At 41.1% G+C, this 21,380-nt stretch overlaps 1 protein-coding gene across 1 annotated transcript in view; it reads right to left on the bottom strand.

Annotated features, from left to right (window-relative positions):
* Positions 1-18,719, bottom strand: part of kcnd3 (potassium voltage-gated channel, Shal-related subfamily, member 3) — a gene marked incomplete at its 3' end in the record, with an annotated part of 100,046 nt that extends 81,327 nt beyond the window's left edge. The window contains exon 1 of the mRNA XM_080495980.1: positions 17,554-18,719. Within this exon, the coding sequence (XP_080352106.1) occupies positions 17,554-18,656 (1,103 nt within the window). The 5' untranslated portion in view covers positions 18,657-18,719. The remainder of the gene's footprint in view (positions 1-17,553) is intronic.
* Positions 18,720-21,380: the final 2,661 nt, after the last annotated feature.

The following is a 21,380-nucleotide window of genomic DNA, read 5'->3' as shown; positions in this document are numbered from 1 at the left end:
GTCCATACTGTAAATGAAGAAAGGGGCGATTTCTTGATGCTGTGCAGTGAGATGACACAGAGTTTTGTATTTTCTTTACACTTGACTTAGTCATCAGAACGAGTCCCCACTGGGAAGAATTAGCAAAAAGCATGAGTGACAGCACTGTATCCAGCTGTGTGGCAAGGGGGAGCATTTCCACTGCATCAGTGTGGGTGTTACAAAGACTGTGAGCGCTGTGATTGACAGTGATTGGTGGTTTGCTAGTAAGGTCGATTTTATCTGTTATCGCAGCAACGGTAGGTCACGTAAATAGCTTTAAATAGACAGTGAAAGACTTCATTTATTAGACCTATCGACATGACTAATATTTTGTCGGTCATGAAGTCAATTAATTAACTTATTTAATTAATAGCAGCCCTACCATCAATTGCATTACTTTGGCTTGTTGCATATTAATGGTGTAAATGACTTGCTGGCAGCAGCAGCAGCAGCAGTTTGACTCTTTCCAGTGGATATCCAACATGTTTATTCCTGCAAACCATCGATAACCTCCATCCTCAAACTCATGTTATCATCTTTTCACAGCCCAGCAGTGACAGGCCTAATTTTGGGTTTTTTAGATGCACCATTTTTTCCACATTGATCCACAGAGTAATGAACTTGCTTGGCCTGACATAAAGTCTAAAGAAGGTTCAAAGTTACTGTACACTGGACATTTCTTTTTCCTACGGTTTTATTAGCCGTGAGACCTTTCATTGAGACGTACAGTTAATTTTTATTCTACCAGAGCAGCAGAGGGAAACTCTATATTAACTTCACTGAAGTGCAGGCTCCACTGAGTGTTTTTCCACTCATTACCAAGAATTCTCTCTTAAATGTGACAACCCTCTGTGAAATGCGATTAGGCTGTGCACCAGTTGTTCCTGTGTATTTATGTGTTATGCATTTTAGAAGTGAAAATCAAACCAATTGCATTTATTTGTCCTTATGCTTCATCCCTCTCGTTCTCGTTCCTTGCTTTGTAATATTAATGAACAGTGGATGATTTTTTTTTTTTTATTCACCTCACAAACACAGACTGGGGAGATGAGATTTTCCCTGCTGTGCGTCTGCACATGCCGAAGGCTATTGAGCACCGAGCACAAACTCTGACAAATTAATTGTAATGTAGCCAGACTTTGAGAGGACGCGTGAACACTGCAGCAGTGCAGGTTCAAAGCCGGAGTGCATGTCTGCAGCAAAGACGAGGAGGAGAGGGGGAGAAACAGGATGCAACTGTGGAGTACTGCAATGCACAAGTATTTCACTGCTAAAAAAACACACTGAAAAATATTTGCGAATCAGTATTATAATATTGCTGAAGAAAAACAAAAAATTAAAGAAAGAGAGCATGTGTTGCATTTCAATGGGAGGAGCAGAATAACAGAAAAGAGAGCTCACTGATAAAGTAAGACAGGATTTAGGATTACACAATCAAGATTTTTTTTTTGTCTCACTGCAATTTTCTTTTTCATTTGGCTTTATGTAACATCCTAGATAAAATTTGTTGTTTTTGAAAAATGTAGATCAAAAGAAGTACATTTAGGTTTTGAGTTTTCACTTATTTGTCATAAAAAACAATTTGATTTATTTTTTTTATCTTTGATATTAATTTGAGTCAAAATACAATGAGCCATTTTTCCACACTAAAACGAACAGCCACTATATGTGTATAACAATATGTCTCCATTATTTGTTTAACTCCATGTGAACATTAAGGTGATGTCCCTCCAACCGAGACCCTGCAGTAAAACAAAATCAATTTTCTCAATCTCGGTGCATCCAATTGTCCCTCAGGTTTCAGATTGAAGTGTATTGTTCTTGAAATCAATACCAAGGTTACATATGATCTATAGTTAATGCCTAAAGGGGGTTCCTACACATCATTGATATTTCCCTTGGTGTCAAATCTGTTTTACATATCAGCTGAAAACTGGCTGGATTTAAGGGCTCTCTGTTTTGAACAGGTTAATTAGGTGGTGTTAATTCAGTGTTGATAAGATTAAAACATAATGCAGATTGTCTCCTGTGAAATGAAGCTGGTGAAAATCCTTGGAGGACACTTCTTATTGAGCGTCAGAGGACCATGGCGTCTCACACAGCGCAGAGGTGGAAGATGGAATACTCACAAGAGGGGCTTGGAAATTGAATTAATATTGCCACTAGTCAACCTTTGAAGGGGAAAAAAAGGCTTACTGAAATCTATTAATGGTGTTAGTCCATGACTTGACTTTTATGCTCTTCCCGGTGCTTGGTCCTGTCAGATGGCACATGGCAGGATTAATCCCTCAGCATCGGTAATCCCCCAAAGACATCTGGATAGAAAAAAGTTGATTCTTAGCTTTGTGAAGGGCACGTCCTTCGTTCCGTGTACTGACACTAGGAAGACCACACCAAAGCAGAGAAATCAAACACAATTTTCAACCATTTACGGAGAAGTGCACTTTTTTGATAAAGTGCACCGAATCAACCGTCATGACCACAAATCCAGGAAGATCATCCTCGGCAAGGCCTGACAGGAGAGACAGGGGCAACACACACACACACACACATACACGTAGACACACTAAAGCAGAGGGAACAGCTCCAGAGACAAGCATTAATCCCTACAGATTTAGTGTAGCAGAACAATTGCTTTTGTCACCCTGGATAATCAGCACAGAGCACAGTTTATGAATTACAGCACGCCCAGAATAACGTAGACACGGGGAGACGGAGGCTGTGTGACTGAGAGCAAAGACATATATGTCAGCACAAGATTGAAAGCACAAAAGAAAAAAAAATAAAGGTCTACCTGTTCGAAAGCCGGGCTGCAAATAAGACAAAATGTATTTCTATAACTTGGCCTATATATGAAGAACTATCATTCACTTTCTCTTCGACCCTTGTTATCCATTCACTTTGTTGGACACAATACTGTCTAATCCATAACTGTTTACATTGAGGTGCTTTGCATGCAGCCAAGTAAATCAAAGGCCACTCCAAGAGGACAATGAAAGTGAGGCATTACTAAATGAAAGTGCAATCGTCCACCTAAATCAGCTTGGATTCATGCAAAGCAGTAAAATGGAGTGTTAGTCAAACTACAAATTGCACATCTTAAGCAGGTGGCTCAATATGCATCAACACAAAGAAATCGAAAGGCAATATCTTTAACTGTTGTAATTAGCGATTTAAACATTTGACGGGATGCAAACTCTCAAACCGACTAAGTATGGCAACTCATTTTGGGCTCCACAGTAGCATAGTCGGTTTCACCCCCATTTTGATTCTCGGGTTTTCTCGGGATACTCTGGCTCCCTCCCACAATCCAAAAACGTCTCAGGCTAAGTGGTATATGATCGACTCAGTGACAAGTGACCTGCCTTTTACCAGCTGTCAGCAGATCTTTGTGACACTAACTTCAGCATGACTGGATGGTAATCCATCAGTGGTTATCCTTCTCACTGAACCAGATTTGTGACGATCATCAGAGCAGGGATACTAGCACAGCAAAAAAAAAAAAGTTCAAATGGTGAGTTTGCACAAGCAAACTGGAGTCTGAATGTTGCAGGAAATGATGACAAGGGTGTCAGATCATGGTGTGGGCAGCAGTCATCAGCTGTCCAGGATGCTGCTAAACGCCCTGGAAAATGATAATCACCGACTCATTTTCAGGCTTCTCACTGAGAGCCTGCTGGTAATTGAATTGGAGTGGGCACAAGTGTAGTAGGCTTAGAAGGACCATAGCTTAGGGCAATCGGCTGTGACAGACAGTGAAAGGGAGACAGGGAAGGGGGGCGATGCCATGAGAAGCAGCAGGAGAGAGAGAGAGAGAGAGAGAGAGAGAGAGAGAGTTTCCATAATGATGAAATGTTCACACGTACGACATACAGTTTTCCTGCTTCAACACCTTGGGCTTCACTCCAATCACTTTTGCCCGGTTCATCCAGATTGAGTTAGTCAGGACACTGTGTCCTGTGACAGGACAGTATTTACATGGACGGCACGTCAATGATGAAAATGGCTTGACAAAAACAAAGTACATGCTTACTGAAAGGCCCTCCGTGTAAATTACCCTTCACAGTCACATTGGCCCCAAACAGCTCCTCTTCCCCACCCATGGCTGACAGGTGGCCAGGTAAATGCCTTTTTGTGAAACCTTGGATAGCCTGGTGTTCAATATCACTTTTCAAAAATGGGCAGCCATCCAGACCTCTGCATTAAGAGGTGAAATATTGCATGTACCAACAACAAAACCCTGAGAGACTAAGGCAGACTGCTGAGAGGACTCACCACAGATTGTGGAAGGCAGGATTGGGATAAAGTGACTTCTCGACATCTTAACTCTTGTCTCAACATGGTCACAACACTTTCTTCAGTCACTATTGTAATTTAAAATGGATAAAAAGCAACAAAGACCCACTTATAACACAAACAGTGTTATAAGCTGCTTAGAATGTATTTTTCTAAAAATTGCCACTGCACTCTGGAATATGACCGATGTCACCCTTGTGAGCATTGTGACAATGACAATGTAATATAAAGAGGAAGTGTTTTAGCTCAGGATTTTATCCAGAACCCAAATACCATAACACCTGCTTAGATTGATGTGAATGTTCCCCACATTCAAAGCCTTGGTAGAATGGATAAAATTGATGAGGTTGGTATATACGCTTTCATTGAGCATCACTGTCAGGTCAAATTTAATACATTTTTCATTTGATTTGTTTCATGACCAAATACCTGCAAATAAAGAGCTGTGACATTCCCATCGACCTCAGCTGAGCTTCATGTTCAAGTGCTTATTAAATGTCAACATGCTGAGGTTAGTATTTGGCCCATGTGTGGCTTCGATTAGCCACTAGCATGGCTTTATAGTCTTATTCGTGTAGTGTAGTGTACTGTACATATCAAGACTATCGTGACAAAATCCATAATTTCTATCTGCATTTAAGTCTATATTTCATAAGTAAGGGCACACAGTCTTTATTCATAAATTTGGAAATATGTCAAAATATGGGATAGGGCTGCGAATAACAGCTTTTCTTTCTAATTACGCTGTTGCCAACTTTTATGATTAATTGATTAGTTGTGAAATTGTAAAGTCAGAACATGGTGAAAAATGTTAGCCAGAGTTTCCCATTGCCTGAAATGTTGGACAAAAATTACTTTACTCCTGAAAAGCAACAGATCACGTCATAAGAATAGTTGTTAATTAATGGCAAATTCCTTTATTGATTCTACAATTTCATATAGCAAGACATTTTCAGCCAAAAAGACACACATCTGCAACTTAAATCTACTAAATACCCCTACACTAATGCAAACTAATCGCAATATACTGACAGTTTCTTCAGTTCAGCTGTTACCTTTTTCCGTGATATTTGGGTTTAATTTATGATAATTGCACTAGTTGTTAAAATAAAATATGCTTGGGCTCTAATCCAGTCAATGACAAAAATTGTGTCTGTCATTAATTTAAAATCCAGGTGTGACACACTACTCTTTCCTAACACTGTCTGTATTTATCAGTAAGCTGCCGAGGTTTTCATGCGATCCATTACAGTACGAATACTGGAGTGATGTTGCATGGCATTAATGATGGCTGAAAAGGACCTGGTGGTTTCATGGTTTCGATCTCGTGGTGCTTTTCACAGACCGATCAGTAATTGAGGCAGTTGCAAGTCACAATCAGAAGCAGCATGAGCAGAAACATAAAAATGCTCAGTTATTGCTGTGTACTTACAAACCAGACATGTGGAAAATTACTTTTGATCTTTCCAGATTCGCAACAAGTAGTCACAATTGAGCAGGCATGGAGGCAACACTGAATATGGAAGGATATGTTTCCTTCAGCAGTGTGCACTGACATGTGAAAGAGAACATGCTAAGTGCGTACAGCAGGGAGAAGCGACAATAAAGGTGACTCGAAATATATTTTTGAAAAAAGGAGTTGAGTAATGTGCGTACTAAAACCTATGTGTCAGACTGAGGGGATTTATGCATGTCCCTGGTGATACAAGATGTGAATTTGGCCATTGTATTATGGAGAAAAAGGCTTAACTGTTGTCCTTGTCCATATTGTAGGGCGAGTTGGACTTATGTGAAACATTTTCTGAACTTATCTAATAATCCATTTGAAAGGATTGAGCATCCAATCCCAGCCAAATGTCCAGATTTCTATCTAAATAAAAACACATGGACTGACTGAAGAGAAGGCGAGCGACTCCAGAGGGGAATCTGAGGTGAGACGGGTGAAAATGGACGGATGTTTCCATTGTGTCACGTCTTTTCTGTTGCTTTATTGTAGCAGCAGTGGAGACTCACACTCAGAGTGCAGGGTGATTGTCTTTTCACGACCTTTTCTAGAAGGCAGGCTGAGGTAGAAAGGAAAGCAAATCAGGAAAAAGACAAAGTCGGGGGAAAATAACAGCTGCAGGGTCAAAGTTTAGATCCACTTTTCTGATACATGCTTTTGTGTGTGAGTGCGTGCCCATAATAATGAATTATTTCAATGTCACCGAGTTCACGTGAAGGTCAATTATGTATACAAACCATGTTAAGGACAAAGGTGACTGTTGGTGTATCTGAAGCTTTTTACCATACTCACACTCCTCACTGTCGGATCAGCGAGGAATTTAACAAGACCATTTCTGAATTGCAGCTTTTCTTCTTCTCAGGAATAAGAAAACTTGAAGCAGCTTTCACTGTCGGTGTGTGTGAGGAGAGTTAATTCATCCATAATTCATGACAATCACTGGATATTAAAATTAAGTTACAAACCCTCTCCAGTCTCTTGATTGTTGTTAAAAATTTGCAGACTTGACTGGATTCCTGCCAAACACCTATTCTGTCACAGCTTTATTATTCATTGCAGGGAAAAGGAGCATTCTTCAGCCCAGTAGGAGCCGCATTTATCCACAGACTCCAACAAGGGGTAGGCAAATCCTTTTCCCCGAGAGGCCAAATAAAAAAATCAGAACTGCTGTAGAACGAATTCACCTCTGCACGCTATGAATATAACTCTGAAAAGTAAGCACTTTGTTGGGTGGGTTTGCTTATATTCTGCATTGTGTCTGGTCCTGGTGATTAAAATGTTATTACTTGAGCACATCGAGATCAATAAATATTTATACAGTTGCATTATAACTTGAATCTAAAAAATCTCTGCACTTTTACTGATTTATCATGACTCAATAACCTTCTGTGGACCAATCAGTGACAACCATTGGGCCACATGTGGCCCTTACGTGCATAAAATACCCTGGGTTGCTCTAAAATACACACCAGACAGCCAAGGGGAGTTAACTCAGCTCATCTGTACTGTGAAAGCCCAGGGGCCCAAAGGCTCAGGGGGCCTTTAAGCCAGCCTCTGGGAGAAGTCAATGTTATTAACTTTTCTTGTTGTATTGTCAAAGGGCTTAGTCACTCCAGTCAATAACAGTCCCAAAAGTCTAACTGAAGAGTGGCCTAAATGCTCACTTCAGAGATGTAGCCACAAAGAAGCCATCATGGTGCTGTTTAATTGAATATTTATCCCTTCTCTTCACAGATTTGATGGAGCGCCTGAATGCACCGTGCAGGCAAACAGAGCCGCTCGGGGTAATTCCAGCGTATTGGCCTATAATCCGTGTTTCTAAATGTCTATGTTGTGATCCTGAGCATCAGTATCTGCAAAGGGAAACAGTTCGTCTCCCTCCTGTCCAGGATTAAAAATGAACTGAGCATGAAGAGGAGTCAACATCATCTTCGGGAACCTTCTCATGCTGCAGTTGAAGGCAAAGTGACCATTGCACTGAACTAAAGGAAGACAACATATATTCCAGCAGATAAAACAATCTTACACCTTCTTTGAGCTTTTAAAATCTTTGTTTTTGTGTTTTTGTTATTTGTCCCAAAATATCTTGCAGTTCCTTGTTTGATGTCTCATAAATGTCAGCTTTGGAGCAGATTCCATCACCTCTCCTAAATACAACCGACAGTGTTTTCTTAACCTGCTATTGACCAGAATGAGCCTCCCTGTGCTGCAAAAGCCATGAATATATTTACTGTTGCTATATTATTGTTTTGAGGGCTCTATTGCTGTAATTCCCATTGAAATGCAGGTTATTGTATGTTAATGTATGTATACACTGGTGTTTATTGTGTGTATGTAAACCGTAAATCCTGTCAGAATAAGTAGAATTTAGTGATTGTTTTCCTGGTGGGAGTCTGAGGGTTGGGGGTTTAATTACTCATCAGTCACTTATCTCATTGTCTTATAATTTGCCTTTTCAGACAGTCGACCGCACACACTGGGATGAAGAGTTATCTGTGAAATTAAAAATAAGCAAAAGCAGGTGGCCTTTTATCCTTTAACATATGGGGGTGACATGTTGCTTTAACTTGATGTTCTTATGATACCATGTGATCAGGATATTTACATCTAATCCATATCTATATCTGAAAATCCCACCGTAATTACACATTGCAGTCACACATTGCATGTTAATGCCAAGTGTAAATTGAACACTCGTCGTAATTACCGGCTCAATGCCTTTGTTTTACCTACTGTGATAAGTAGTAGGATTTTTTTTTTTTTTTTTTAACTGCTGCAATGTAAGTTGCTAATGCACACAAGCACTTCAAACATTACTATCACTCATTTCCACAGGAATCATTTAAACGTAAGAACAGCATGACTGGCTCTAATGTGCTATTTAATCTTGGATAGATGCTAAACAACGAAGCTGAGATCATTAATGCAGAAGACTTTCTTTTTTTTTTTTTGACTCTCGAACACACTTGAATGATTGCTTCTTGAAAACTGCCTCAACTCTGAAACTCAAATTGATCTTATGGTCTTATCTGGAATATGGACGACTATTGTGAGCTACCGCATTAATGTCTGACAAACAATGAGACTGTAACTGTTACTGTTGCCGAGAATATCTCCAAGTCCCTTGAAAACCCCTGATAATCACTCCTAACACTCTTATGAATAATTAATCTCGACTTAATTAAGAACAAAAGAAAAAAAGTCTGATTCAACACTGAAAATGCACAACATTTTTATTGAAGTAGATTATATCTGTTCAAGTATTTTAAAAAACCATGAAGCTATTCATTTTCTTCTCACATTTCTTACATGAATCATTCACACTCCAAACCCCTGCAGTGTGTACGTGTCTCGCACTAATAATCTTGCGTCATTATGCAAACTCCAAATAAGTCATGAGTGCAGGTCAGCTTTCTACCAATCATGACCTTAAATGGAAAAGGTTACAATTAGATCTGGAGCTAAATCACCACGGCTAAATTACTTCCTTAACTGCCCTCATAAATTCCAAGATAAAGGCTCAGTGACACAACCTATAGGTGTTGTCTTTCAGTCATATTCTCATCACCCATTCTAATTAGTGGCCCTAACAATGGCTGACACATTTCTCTCTGCTGTCGCAATCGATACTCACTCATATGCATTGATCATCGTTTTGCACAAGCTTGGTCGACAAGGACTCGTGGTAAAAGGCAACACAGTTTAGGCATGTTGTGCAATGTGCATTAAATCTCCAGATATTACATTTAACATACAGCATATTCTCATGTATGCAGGCATGAGGCGCCTTCATGCAATTGAGTCTGAAAGTGGAAAAAGTGGAAAAATAACCAAGTCCAGCCGACCTGATTCAATTGCTCTGAGATCACATTGAACAAGAACGTATCTCTGAGGTCTTTGGTGGTTGTCCGGGAGACAGAGAGCGCCGCATTGATTCCCGAGGCTCAAAAGCAGTCTTTGATAAGGTTATTAATCATAAAATGCTAATGACGACAATACCACCAAACATTATAGCGACTCTCCACAGTCAACCTCAACAGCTGAAAAAGTCCACAAAAATAGACCCCTAAAGAACAGCTGATGTTTCATTAAAGCCACTATTTAAGTTTCAGCGTAGATTCCCAAACACGATGTTGACTGGACAAACTGTTGTCTTGAAAACTGACAATCTGATAACAAACTGAAAGTATGTTATGAACCCGCATGTGATTATTTTGAAAAGGAAAAAAAGGATAATAATAATAATTTAAAAAATAGACAATTTAGCTTTAGTATAATTTTTAATGAAAAGCTAAAACATACAATTAGCCTCTAAAAAATGAGCGCAGTCAAGGCTGAGGTGCCAGTTGGAAAGGAACAAAAACACATTACTTTACACATTACATTGCCAATATAAAATATAAAGGTGGCCTCTTCACATTCTGACATTATTTTAAAAAAAAAAAAACATTACAACAGACAAACATACATTTATTCAAGGGTCTGTACAAACTTTTGATTTATTCAAAGTAAAACCATCACATCAAACTGGGATGTTTCCTGGATGAGGCATTACGCATTGGCAGATGGTTTAAATTGTTAAAGATGATAATCTCCTTTGTATTTCTTTCTCCCCAGTGCGACTTACCTTAGTTTTATAATGCCATGGATTTTGCAAAGATTTTGCTTTATTTTTTTCAGTCAGTGTGAAATTGTGTTCCTGCTGGATGGTTCTATTCGGTGTTTTACCCTCACTAATCGTTAACAAATAGCAGGTGAAGCTTATAGTATCAGACACAGTGGCTCTGTGCTGTGTCACCAATTAAAACTCAATATTTTTCAGAAATCCTTTTTAAAGTCCAACAGAACTAAAAACATGTTTAGATCAGCAGGTTTTTTTGGGACATTGATCTGTGTAATTGGATCTAAAGTCTGAGGCATGAGTCTACAAGCATGTCACACGACATCTAAAAGTCATTGTTCGTCCCACATTCAACACCTTCAGACACTTCAATCCTTTCAGTGCATCCTAACTCAGGAAGCGCGAGTCAACAGACATATTTTCCTTTTCAGTTTGACTGTAAACATTGAACATACTCGTTTCACATGTCACATTCTGCTCTGCTATTTCTTAAGAAATGGGCATGATTTTAAGAGAAATGACTGTGTATGAGACAGCTCGAGTGTGCGGAACATCTTTATGTATTAAAGCAGTGTGGTGGGGAATCTATAGGACGCCTTTGAATAATGTCTGCAGGGCAAATAGCATCTACCCTCAAGCTATCTATGTGAAGTCAAGGTTTTTTTAAATGAAATCATGGAGATTTTTTTTTTCTTTTTCATGGAAGTAGCTCGGAGCACAACACTGGCATGTAAAAGTCAATATACTTGATGACTGTATGACCAGAACTCAGTGAAACAGCCATTAATGGGTGCAACACCAGAGGAATATGAATGAACCTGTCTATCTATTCAGAAATCTGGGACCATGTAGCCTTCCCTCTCTGAGCCACTGCAGGATACGTATACATTATATATACTGTATGAATACATCAGCTTGCCATAGGACTATTCGGAGCTTTCATTAACTGAATATTTTCCATCATTGACTGATTTTTTTTTTTTTTTTTATAACAGCGACAGTGAAATTTGAAGGCTGTCTGTCAATTTGACAGATTAGATTACAGAGGGCAGATCGTTGCAGGGATTCTGCCAGTCAAATCGACAGACAACAAGGACGTCCGCTGTAAAGTCTGATAACAGACTGTCCACCTCTGTTGGTCACGGTAAATCTTAGAGCCTCACCAGCTGGTTGATGGTGGGAGACAGTGCTGATGGGATATGATTTCTACACCTGAAACTCCATTTGTACTCAATCAGGCTTGCAGCAAAGATCCAAAGGAACACAGTAGATATGCATGTCAAACAAATGTTATATATATATATATGCATGTGACAAATATAGAGATAAGACATGACTCAGCTTGATCTTTGCCCTTTAACCATAACAGTCTGCATTCATGTCAACATTTGTGCCTAATAATTAAGGTCCCTTCAAGATTTCTAGAAATACTGCAGCCACTGACATAAGATAAACATGAGGTCACAGTGACCTTGACCTCTGAACACAAAAGACAACCAGTTAATATTGCAGTCAGCATAAACTTGTGTGCCAAAGAGGGAAAGGAAAAGGTGCTCAAAATGTAGTATAAACATAAGGGCACTTTCATTGTAAGAATGTAACATTTTAAGAGGGAAAAGTGATATAACTTTATATGTAATATAGTCAACCAACCATAGTTTATTGTTACTGTAGACACACCAGAATATTTTGAGGAAACTCCAGCAGCAACATAACCCCCGAACCGATCATCATGTCTTGATTTGTCAAAAAGCATCACCAACACAGGTTTTGTGCCCTGATTATAAACAATATGTCAAATTTCCTCCCAATATTTGACCTGTTCCTCCTCCTCACTGTGTGAGCAAGCACATGAATCACACGGAGTCTGGATGGAGCAGTAATGACCGACAGTATTCTCTGCACAAACACTCTAGTAGTACAGGTTTAGCCAAATATAACAAATACTCCAAGTTATTATCACCCAAAAGGTCAAAATCAATTTGTTTAACAACCTGGAGAACAAAATCCCTTGCAGGTCCTATTGCCTAAATGTCTCTGATTTAGCTAAAGCCTCACAACTGTGTGCCTGCCTCCCTCATTTGCAGGATTTGAGCTAAGCTTTTCAGCCCTGCTGCTACAGAGTGAGGCAGGGCTCTACGGACAGCAGTTGGTGACTTGATAACTCACTTTGGTGGTTAAACCTCATTTTTGTCCTGTAGGTCACAAGTAGAAGTCCAGCTTTTCAAATTCACTTTTGAGGATTTTCTCTTAATTGTCACAAAGCCAAGTTCAAACAAAAATGTGCCTCAATGCAGCTTTTGAATTAAAAACTGAAATGCAATGAATTTGATGTCAGATTTTGTCATACTCTGCCACATCCGGGCCCACCTCAAAGCCTACAATAGAATAGTCAGACACTCAAGATTTTCATATTTCTCAAAACTCATCAGTGACAACAAAAATAACCCCAAACTCCTCTTCTCCACCTTCGACTTTTTAACAAACACCAATTTTAATAAAAACTCGCTCCCCTTTCCCTCCTTTTGCGAGGATTATGCCCACCACCTCAGAAGCAAAATAAATGACATCAGATCCAGTCTTTTACCTTTACAAACTGTACCTTTTAACTCACCTGGACTGGTGTCTTCACCAGAGGAATCACTGGACTGTTTTGCTCTGGTTGATGCAGGAACACTTGGTCGAGTTTTCTCCCAAGTGAAACCAACAACCTGTCTTTTAGATCCGATTCCTACCTCACTTTTTAAGTCATTTTATGGGTTCTTTGAGGAACAGCTTTTATACATGGTCAACTGCTCTCTTCAGACGGGTGTTTTCCCCGCCGCCTTTAAAACGGCGGTGGTGAGGCCCCTTCTGAAGAAGAGCAGTCTAGACCCCAAGGTTCTTAATAACTATCGCCCTGTATCCAACTTACCATTTTTTAGCAAAATTTTAGAAAAAATAGTTTTTAATCAATTAAATACATTTTTACTTACAAATAACATTTTAGAGAAGCATCAATCTGGTTTTAGGAAGAACCACAGCACAGAGACAGCCCTTTTAAAGATTTTAAATGACATCAGGCACAATCAAGACTCCCAACAACTCACAGTCTTGATTTTATTGGATCTTAGCGCTGCTTTCGACACTATTGATCATTGTATTTTACTTGACAGACTTAGAAATCTGGTCGGCATCTCTGGTAATGTTTTTAATTGGTTCAGTTCTTATCTCACAGATCGACGCTTCTTTGTAAGTTTGGATACACGTTCCTCAGGTACCCATGAAATCCACTATGGGGTTCCCCAGGGGTCGATCTTAGGCCCAATCCTTTTTAATTTATACATGCTGCCACTAGGGGATGTCATCAGGAGACACGGTGTCAGCTTCCACAGCTATGCTGACGACACACAGCTGTATGTGGCCGTGTCTCCTGATGACACAAGGCCGATTGATGCCCTTTTTAACTGTATTTTAGATATCAAGTCATGGATGGCAGCAAATTTCCTCCAGCTCAACCAGGACAAAACAGAGATTTTAGTTGTAGGTCCTGAACACCAGAGAGAGAAACTTTTACCAAAACTGCTAGATTTTAACTCATCTTCATTTATAAAGAACCTGGGCGTAACTTTTGACTCTGAGCTTAATTTTATCTCACACATCAAAAATGTCACAAAGACTGGTTTTTATCATCTGAAGAATATAGCCAGAGTCCGCCCATTTCTCTCTCAGGCAAACGCGGAGGTGCTAATGCATGCTTTTATCTCTTGTCGAATTGACTATTGTAACGCCCTGCTCTCTGGTCTCCCCAAGAAAACTTTAGCACCACTACAACTCCTACAAAACTCTGCCGCACGAGTGCTGACGAGGACCAGAGGGCGGGCCCACATCACGCCTATTTTAAAATTGCTGCATTGGCTCCCCGTTCGCTTCAGGATCGATTTTAAGGTTCTTTTACTAGTTTTTAAGTGTCTTAATGGTTTTGCACCCTCTTATTTATCCGAACTACTTTTATCATATCAACCCTCGCGGGCCCTGAGGTCCTCCGGCACCGGCCTTTTAATTGTCCCTCAAACGAGGACCAAGACTCACGGGGAGGCTGCGTTCAGCTCCTATGGCCCCCGTTTGTGGAACAGCCTGCCGGGGAACCTCAGGGCTGCAGAGTCCATTGAGGTTTTTAAAAAAGGGTTAAAAACTCACCTTTTTAATCAGGCTTTTAACTGATTTTATACATGTATGTGTGTATATAGTTATGTATTTGATCAATGTATTTATCTACTTCTATTTATTTATTTCAGATAATTATCTAATTTTCTTTTTTATCTCCAGTGGTTCCTCTAGGGGGCGCTACACTGGTGGTGGCCAGTTTTTGCCACTGGTGGAGCCGTCCCATGGGTTTCCCTGCCCGGGCACCTGGCAGGTCCCCCGCGTATGCGGTGGGATTGGGTTGTCTGCCCGGTTGGGGGGGGATCTGTGGGGCGGCGCCCCCTGTGGTCGGAAGTTGTGCCGCCCCCAGTGTGGACGGCCCAAATATGTCCCTTTCCTCACCTTAGTCCTCAGTGTCCTGCCATGTCTCCATATCACTCGGCATGTCTTCACCTATGATGTGTGTCTGCATGTATGCGTGTGTGTTCACCTGCTTTTTATTCATCTATTTTATCTTTGCACTGTTTTTAATTTTTGTGGAAGCACTTTGTGTTGCTTAATGTATAAAAAGTGCTATAGAAATAAAGATTATTATTATTATTTACCTTCTCTTCTGAAAGAGGGTCCGTGTAAAAAAAAACAACAACTTCCATTTCCAGAAAGGCAGAGGATAGGTGCACTTCAAAGCCTATTCACCTGGTATTTCATTGCCCATTGTTGAAAGGGATTTATGGATTCTGATTGAGGTTGGATTATTGGAAGATAAACAAAGCACTCAAAAGCCACAGCGGGCCAGACGTGCACGTACTGAGTGGCACAGGTAGGTCACCCTTGTTGCAGTGTGTCATAGCACTAATGTACACACAATCTGACGCAGATGCACGCGCACACACTAAACCGTCCAAATACAGACAAACATAATAAATCTCAGTGGGGGAACATGAGGGCTGAGTTCACAAGTTAGTAGTATATTAAACATGACAGTGAAGATTATACACATGACTCTGCAAGGAGAACAAAGAAGAAAAAGCTCAAGAGCAAAATTAAAAGCCCCGAGGCATCGCGACAGGAAGACAAGAAGTTATGGAAAACATTGTCTGTGAGAACAGGCTTTCAACTTATTTATTAAGAGAGTATAAATTGTGGCGCAGAAGATCGCTTGGATATGTTTCCAGAGCAAGTCAGGTGAGTCGACTGGAAAAAAAAAAAACCTTTAACACAAAATATTGTGAATTTGTAATTCTCAGAAAAATGTCATAAAATAAACTTAGATTTTTGTCCATCTGTATTTGGATATATGTATGTGCGTGTGTGTGTGTGTGTGCGCGCACATTTTTATGACGTAAACTGTGAGTAGAGACCAGGATGTCGGGCAGGTTTACATTAGTCAGCAGATGTAGTGGGCCACATCATTAGTCACTCTGACACCCACTTCTGGCCCCTGCCTTATTGATGAGGCCAAGCTCAACTACTACCCTTCTCTTAACGCGCGCACACACACACACACACACACACACACACACACACACACACACACACACACACACACACACACACACACACACACACACACACACACACACACACACACACACACACACACACACACACACACACCAGTGTAAAAGCAACAGGAGCCCGCTTTCACGTTTCAGCTTCGAAGAGACCGGTATGAGGAAAGACGGAGTGCAACACAAATTGCTGCAGGTCCAGAAAATTAACAAAGAATAAAGCAGATAAAAGATCAAATGTTCCACAATTCAATGGTAATTTGTATTTCATAGGCCAAACAACCAATTCAGTTTGATAGAAGTGATCTTCTCAGCAGGTTGTGAATGGCGGGGCACAACGACAAGGTACCAAGTGTGTCACAGCACTGAGCTCCGAGCCATTTATGGCCTCCATGATTCTGACATTTAGCGGGATGCTGCAATTTGTCTCTCCATCTGAGTCACACATCCACAACAGGGGACACTCATAAAGCACATTACCATTAGGCCTATCAGTGTGGCATCACATAACTGTGCACGTGTCTGCGCCCACAGTCAAATTAATGATATATGAGTGACTCGTGACTGCCATTAAAATAAGTGGAGGAAATGAAAAATTACATAAAAAGTCAGACATAATGGTTCAGCAAATTAAAAAAAAAAAAAACATGGATCTAAATGCATCAGCATGGTCATGTTGTGAAAGTCAACATAACACTGTCTAAGGATCAATAGCCCAAAGCTACAGGTGAATCAGCCATTTAGTGAATTATGTATGACTTTGAAAACTGTGTATCAGCAATAATTCTTCTTGATAGTATGTAAAGTAATACTAAACTTGTCACCCAACTGACATTCTGCATCGAAGCCTTTGTAGAACAAGACACTTCGAGGCCAAAAACAAATCTCCTACAAAGATCGAGTTAAGAAGGAGGAAGGTTTTCAACATGCAAAGCCAGTGTTTTACTTGATTGTGAAAGTGCAATGCTGCTTACCACGGCGCAAAGGAAACTAATGTCATAATCTTTTTCTCCATTTCCTCTCTAGTGTTTTGTTTCACGAAGATGCTTTCAACTTTTCTCGTCTCTACATCTCCCTCTCTCTCCCTCTTATCTGTGATGTATGAAGGGTGAGCAATGGCACAGTCATTACTGAGAAAGAGAACATCTTGATGACTGCTCTTCCCCCAAAAGAATATCATCAGTAAGAACACAGTGGGCACGGACTACTGAGGAGTGCCATCTCTCTGTAGCTCACTGTCATTATGCATAAAGTTGGTAAAGGATATCTTGGAAAGGGTGTCACAGAGTTCTGAAGTAGTTGTAGGTTTAGGACCACAAAGTTACACACACATTTCAAATCAAGTCACAAGCATTTACCCATACACACCATCCCCTGACTGCACTTTTGAATTCCCAAACACTTCCATACACAAGCAACCACTTACGCACACAGCGCTCACAAGCAGATAAAAGAGGTGTCTGCTCTGCTCTTACCCGAGTGTTGTCATAGTAACGATGGTGTACCAGAAGGAGGCTGGGATGCTGGTGAATTTGCTGGAGCTTGAACCCTTCTCTGCGTAGAACATGACGGTAGCAAAGATAATTATGGCCATAGTGAGGGAGAAGAGCAGGAAGCCCAGCTCCGAGGCACAGCTCTTCAGCGTGTAGCCCAGGATGCGCAGGCCCTGCGAGTGTCGGGAGAACTTAAAGATACGGAACACTCGGAAAACCCGGAGTGTCACAAAGGCGCCACTCACATCCTCGTTGTCAGTCATCACCAGGCCGATGTAGTATGGTAAAATGGCCACTACATCAATTATGCTCATGACAGATCTCATGAAACGGTAGCGGCTGGGCGCAGCGAACAAACGCATCAGGTACTCCACGGTGAAGATCATGACGCAGGCTGTGTCCATGCAGAAAAAGGCCACAGTGTAGCGCTCACCACAGGGCACTTCTTTCTGGTTGGGCACTGTGCCGCAGGGCACTGTCTCAACCACATTGGTGATGACCGAAACAGCAATGAAGAAGCCGGTGACGTAGTAGAAGACAAGAGCCATAGTTGAAGTGTGTGGGTTCTCAAAGGCCCGCCACATGGTCTCCCTAAAGGTCATATTGGGCAGCTTAGCATCTTTGTTATCCTCCTGGTCATCCATCAGGCGCTCTGCGTTCTCCCTCTTCCTGTCCTTGTACTCTTCATAGCAGCAGTCGCCAATGATCTCTGGCACGATGCCAAAGAAGGCCAACTCCTCCTCGTAAGAGGAGATGCACTCATAGCGTGGATAGTGGAGCTTGCCCGTGCGATAGAAGTTGAGCACGCTACGAAACATATCAGGGTCCCGGTCAAAGAAGTACTCTTTGGTCTCCTCATTGTAGAAGAACTCCTTCTCCGAGCTGCCCAGCAGGGTGTCTGGGTAGCGGTCCAACGTGTTCTTCCAAGTCTGGAAACGCCGTCCACTAACATTGAGAATGATGAGTTCATCCTGTCTCTTGTTCTTTTCAGCGGGTGCAATTGGCATGGGTAAATTGGCTACGGGCATCCACCCAATCGCCGCTGCCCGAGCAAAGGGTAGCCATGCCGCTACTCCCGCCGCCATGCTGAATCCGGCTTGGGGCGTAGGGGAGAACAAATCCAGCACCTTCACAACCAGCTTGACTTCAGCTCCTTCACCATCTAATAGGAAGACATGGAAGGAGTTTGTAAAAGATGAGAAGCACAGGTGTGCAGTTTTGTTCGAGACAGGATTAGTCGATGGGAAAATGATGGTTTAACATTAAGGAATAAAGTTAGAGTGGAAAATGAGAGCCAATAAGGCAACATAATGAAAGTAACAACTCTCATTCTAACCAGATCAATGAACAAAAACTTTTTTTTAGATCAGAGACCTTTAAGTGCACTATATAAATACATTTCTATTTGATATGTAAGCTTCAGTGTTGTTACAATGACATGCTGCACTGCCATTAAGCATCATCTTCCTCATAATGACTTCAAGGCTATATTCTTTGGTTACCCTCTATTGAGTTACTGTTAAGGAGCAGCCTCCTCACAGCCATACATCACTGCATCTGACAGGTTATAAAGTGAAGGCAAGCCCAGCAGATACATTAAAAAAAGCTGATTAATTACTTTTTTGCTTTAAAAACTTTGGGATTTTTTCTGAGCTTCTACAAGTCGAGACATATAAGCTTTGATACCTGTTGAATTCTAAGTAAAACGACAAGCAAACATTTGAATCAAGATCACAGGACACAGTTTAGGATTATTTAATTTCAGGACAGAATGAGGTTGTATTTTAACCCTGAGACATAATAAACAGGTTGATTAGTAAACAGCATGCAGCTTCGTGATCAGCACAGAGAGGATCCGACCACAACTCACCGAGCCAGAAATCTCCATCCAAACAAACCGCACCGCAGTTTGGCGTAAGTCCAAGCGTTTGGTTACAATTCTGACAGCGGGTCTGGAAATAATTACAATTATTTAAAAAAGGTGGGGGGGGGACTACCGGGGAAAAGAAGTTATTTGGCGAAAAGCAGTGTGGCGTCAAAGCGACGCTGCGGGAGAGGCGAAGCGGAAAAGTCCGTGACGGACGGAGCGAAGCTCTCATTCAGTTTCCATGATGCGAGCGGAGAGAAGAGAAGTCCGCGAGCAGAGCGACTCACCTCCGCGCGCGTGTGGATGAGAGGAGGGAAGTGAGGAGGAGGAGGAGGAGCAGCAACGCGCTCTCTCTCTCTCTCTCTCTCTCTCTCTCTCTCTCTCTCTCTCTCTCTCTCTCTCTCTCTCTCTCTCTCTCTCTCTCTCTCTCTCTCTCTCTCTCTCTCTCACTGTCTGTAGGATGAACGACTGAACCAAGCTGAATTGAGAGATTCATAAGAAACTTGGATCAGAACAATAAAACCATCCAAATGTAAATAAACAAACAAACAAACAAATAACGCACCTGTTTATATTATTTTCAAATATATCAAAACCAAGAGCTACTCACCATTTCAGCAGGGGCCCCAGGATCACTTGGAGCCTCGATGTCTTTCATTGTTTGTTTATTTATTTATTTATTTATTCATTTATTTATTTATTTATTTATTTATTCATCTATCTATCTATCATATGAATAAAGAACCCTACAGATATAAATGCAAGAAATAATGTTAATGTTCTCAAAAAGGAGTAGGATGAAATTTAAATATATCTCGTCCTACGCCTTAAAATAATCAAACACATTATTAATCCCCTGGGATGAATTCCTTTTTTTCTGGATTTTCCCATCCTAAAGATGTTGCGAGCAGCCATACTGGAGAGCTGTGAAGAGCAGATAGGGTTCAACTGTCATGCTCAGGGAGCCACAGGGGGGGACTCATCTGGGTTCCAGGTTCAAATGCCTCTCTTGTGAAGAGTTTGGATGTTCTCCCTCTGGATGCATGGCTTTCCTCCTGGTACTCTGGTTTCCTCCTGCAGTCCATAAACATGCATGTGAGGATAATTGGTGTGAATTGCCCAATTGATGTGAATGTGAGTGTGTGTGGTTGTGTGTCTCTCTGCGTTTGTCCCTGTGATGGACTGGCGACCTGTCCCTGTGTATCCTGATCTCTCTCATAATGTGCTGGGAGCAGCTCCAGTAGTCAAAGCAGGTAATACTTTTCTCAACACTTTCATGCTCTGGAAGCTGATTCTGAAGTGTTATAGCTATTTAAAATGTATCTTTTATGTAGTGTGTGTGTGTGTGTGTGTGAGTGTGTGTGTATGTGTGTGTTAGCAATGCTCTTTTATAATTTTGTCTGCTCCCTATTTCCTCACAACAGAATACATATGAATGAGAGTCACTTCTGTCGAGATTGAATGCAGTTCAGAAACACACCACCCACAGTTATCCTATACAATAGGGGCACTATAAGGAGGCGCATTAAGATAGATCATAAACTCCAGTAAATCTGGCTGAATGTCTTTAACCAGGCAGCGACCGACAATATAAACGATGTAAAATGATCTTTTGCTGGACTTCTTCCGCCCGCAGAGTCAAAGCCCCACTATATCTTACCCCTTGATATTTTCTGTTTGCATTCTTTTCTTGAGGCCCTGGTGTCTGCAGTGTCTGGTGATCATCTCTACATGCAGGTTTACGCATGAAAGCTAAGACAAACAAAAGGGCTCCAGTGGAAAAGCTCTTAGAGCAATCAATGTCTGTCCTGACAACAAGCAGGTGCAGCACATACTCGTAAAGTACACTTTTGCAGGCTCCAACACTCCGCCAATTCTCTGCCATTCTTACAAACGGATACTGTGCAGTTGGCATTTCATCATGTAAGTCCTTTAAGCAGGT

Source organism: Blennius ocellaris, assembly GCF_963422515.1.
Source record: "Blennius ocellaris genome assembly, chromosome: 5".
Taxonomy (NCBI): domain Eukaryota; kingdom Metazoa; phylum Chordata; class Actinopteri; order Blenniiformes; family Blenniidae; genus Blennius; species Blennius ocellaris.
The sequence above is the reverse complement of the archived record's forward strand: the minus strand, read 5'-3'. Positions and strand labels throughout refer to the sequence as shown.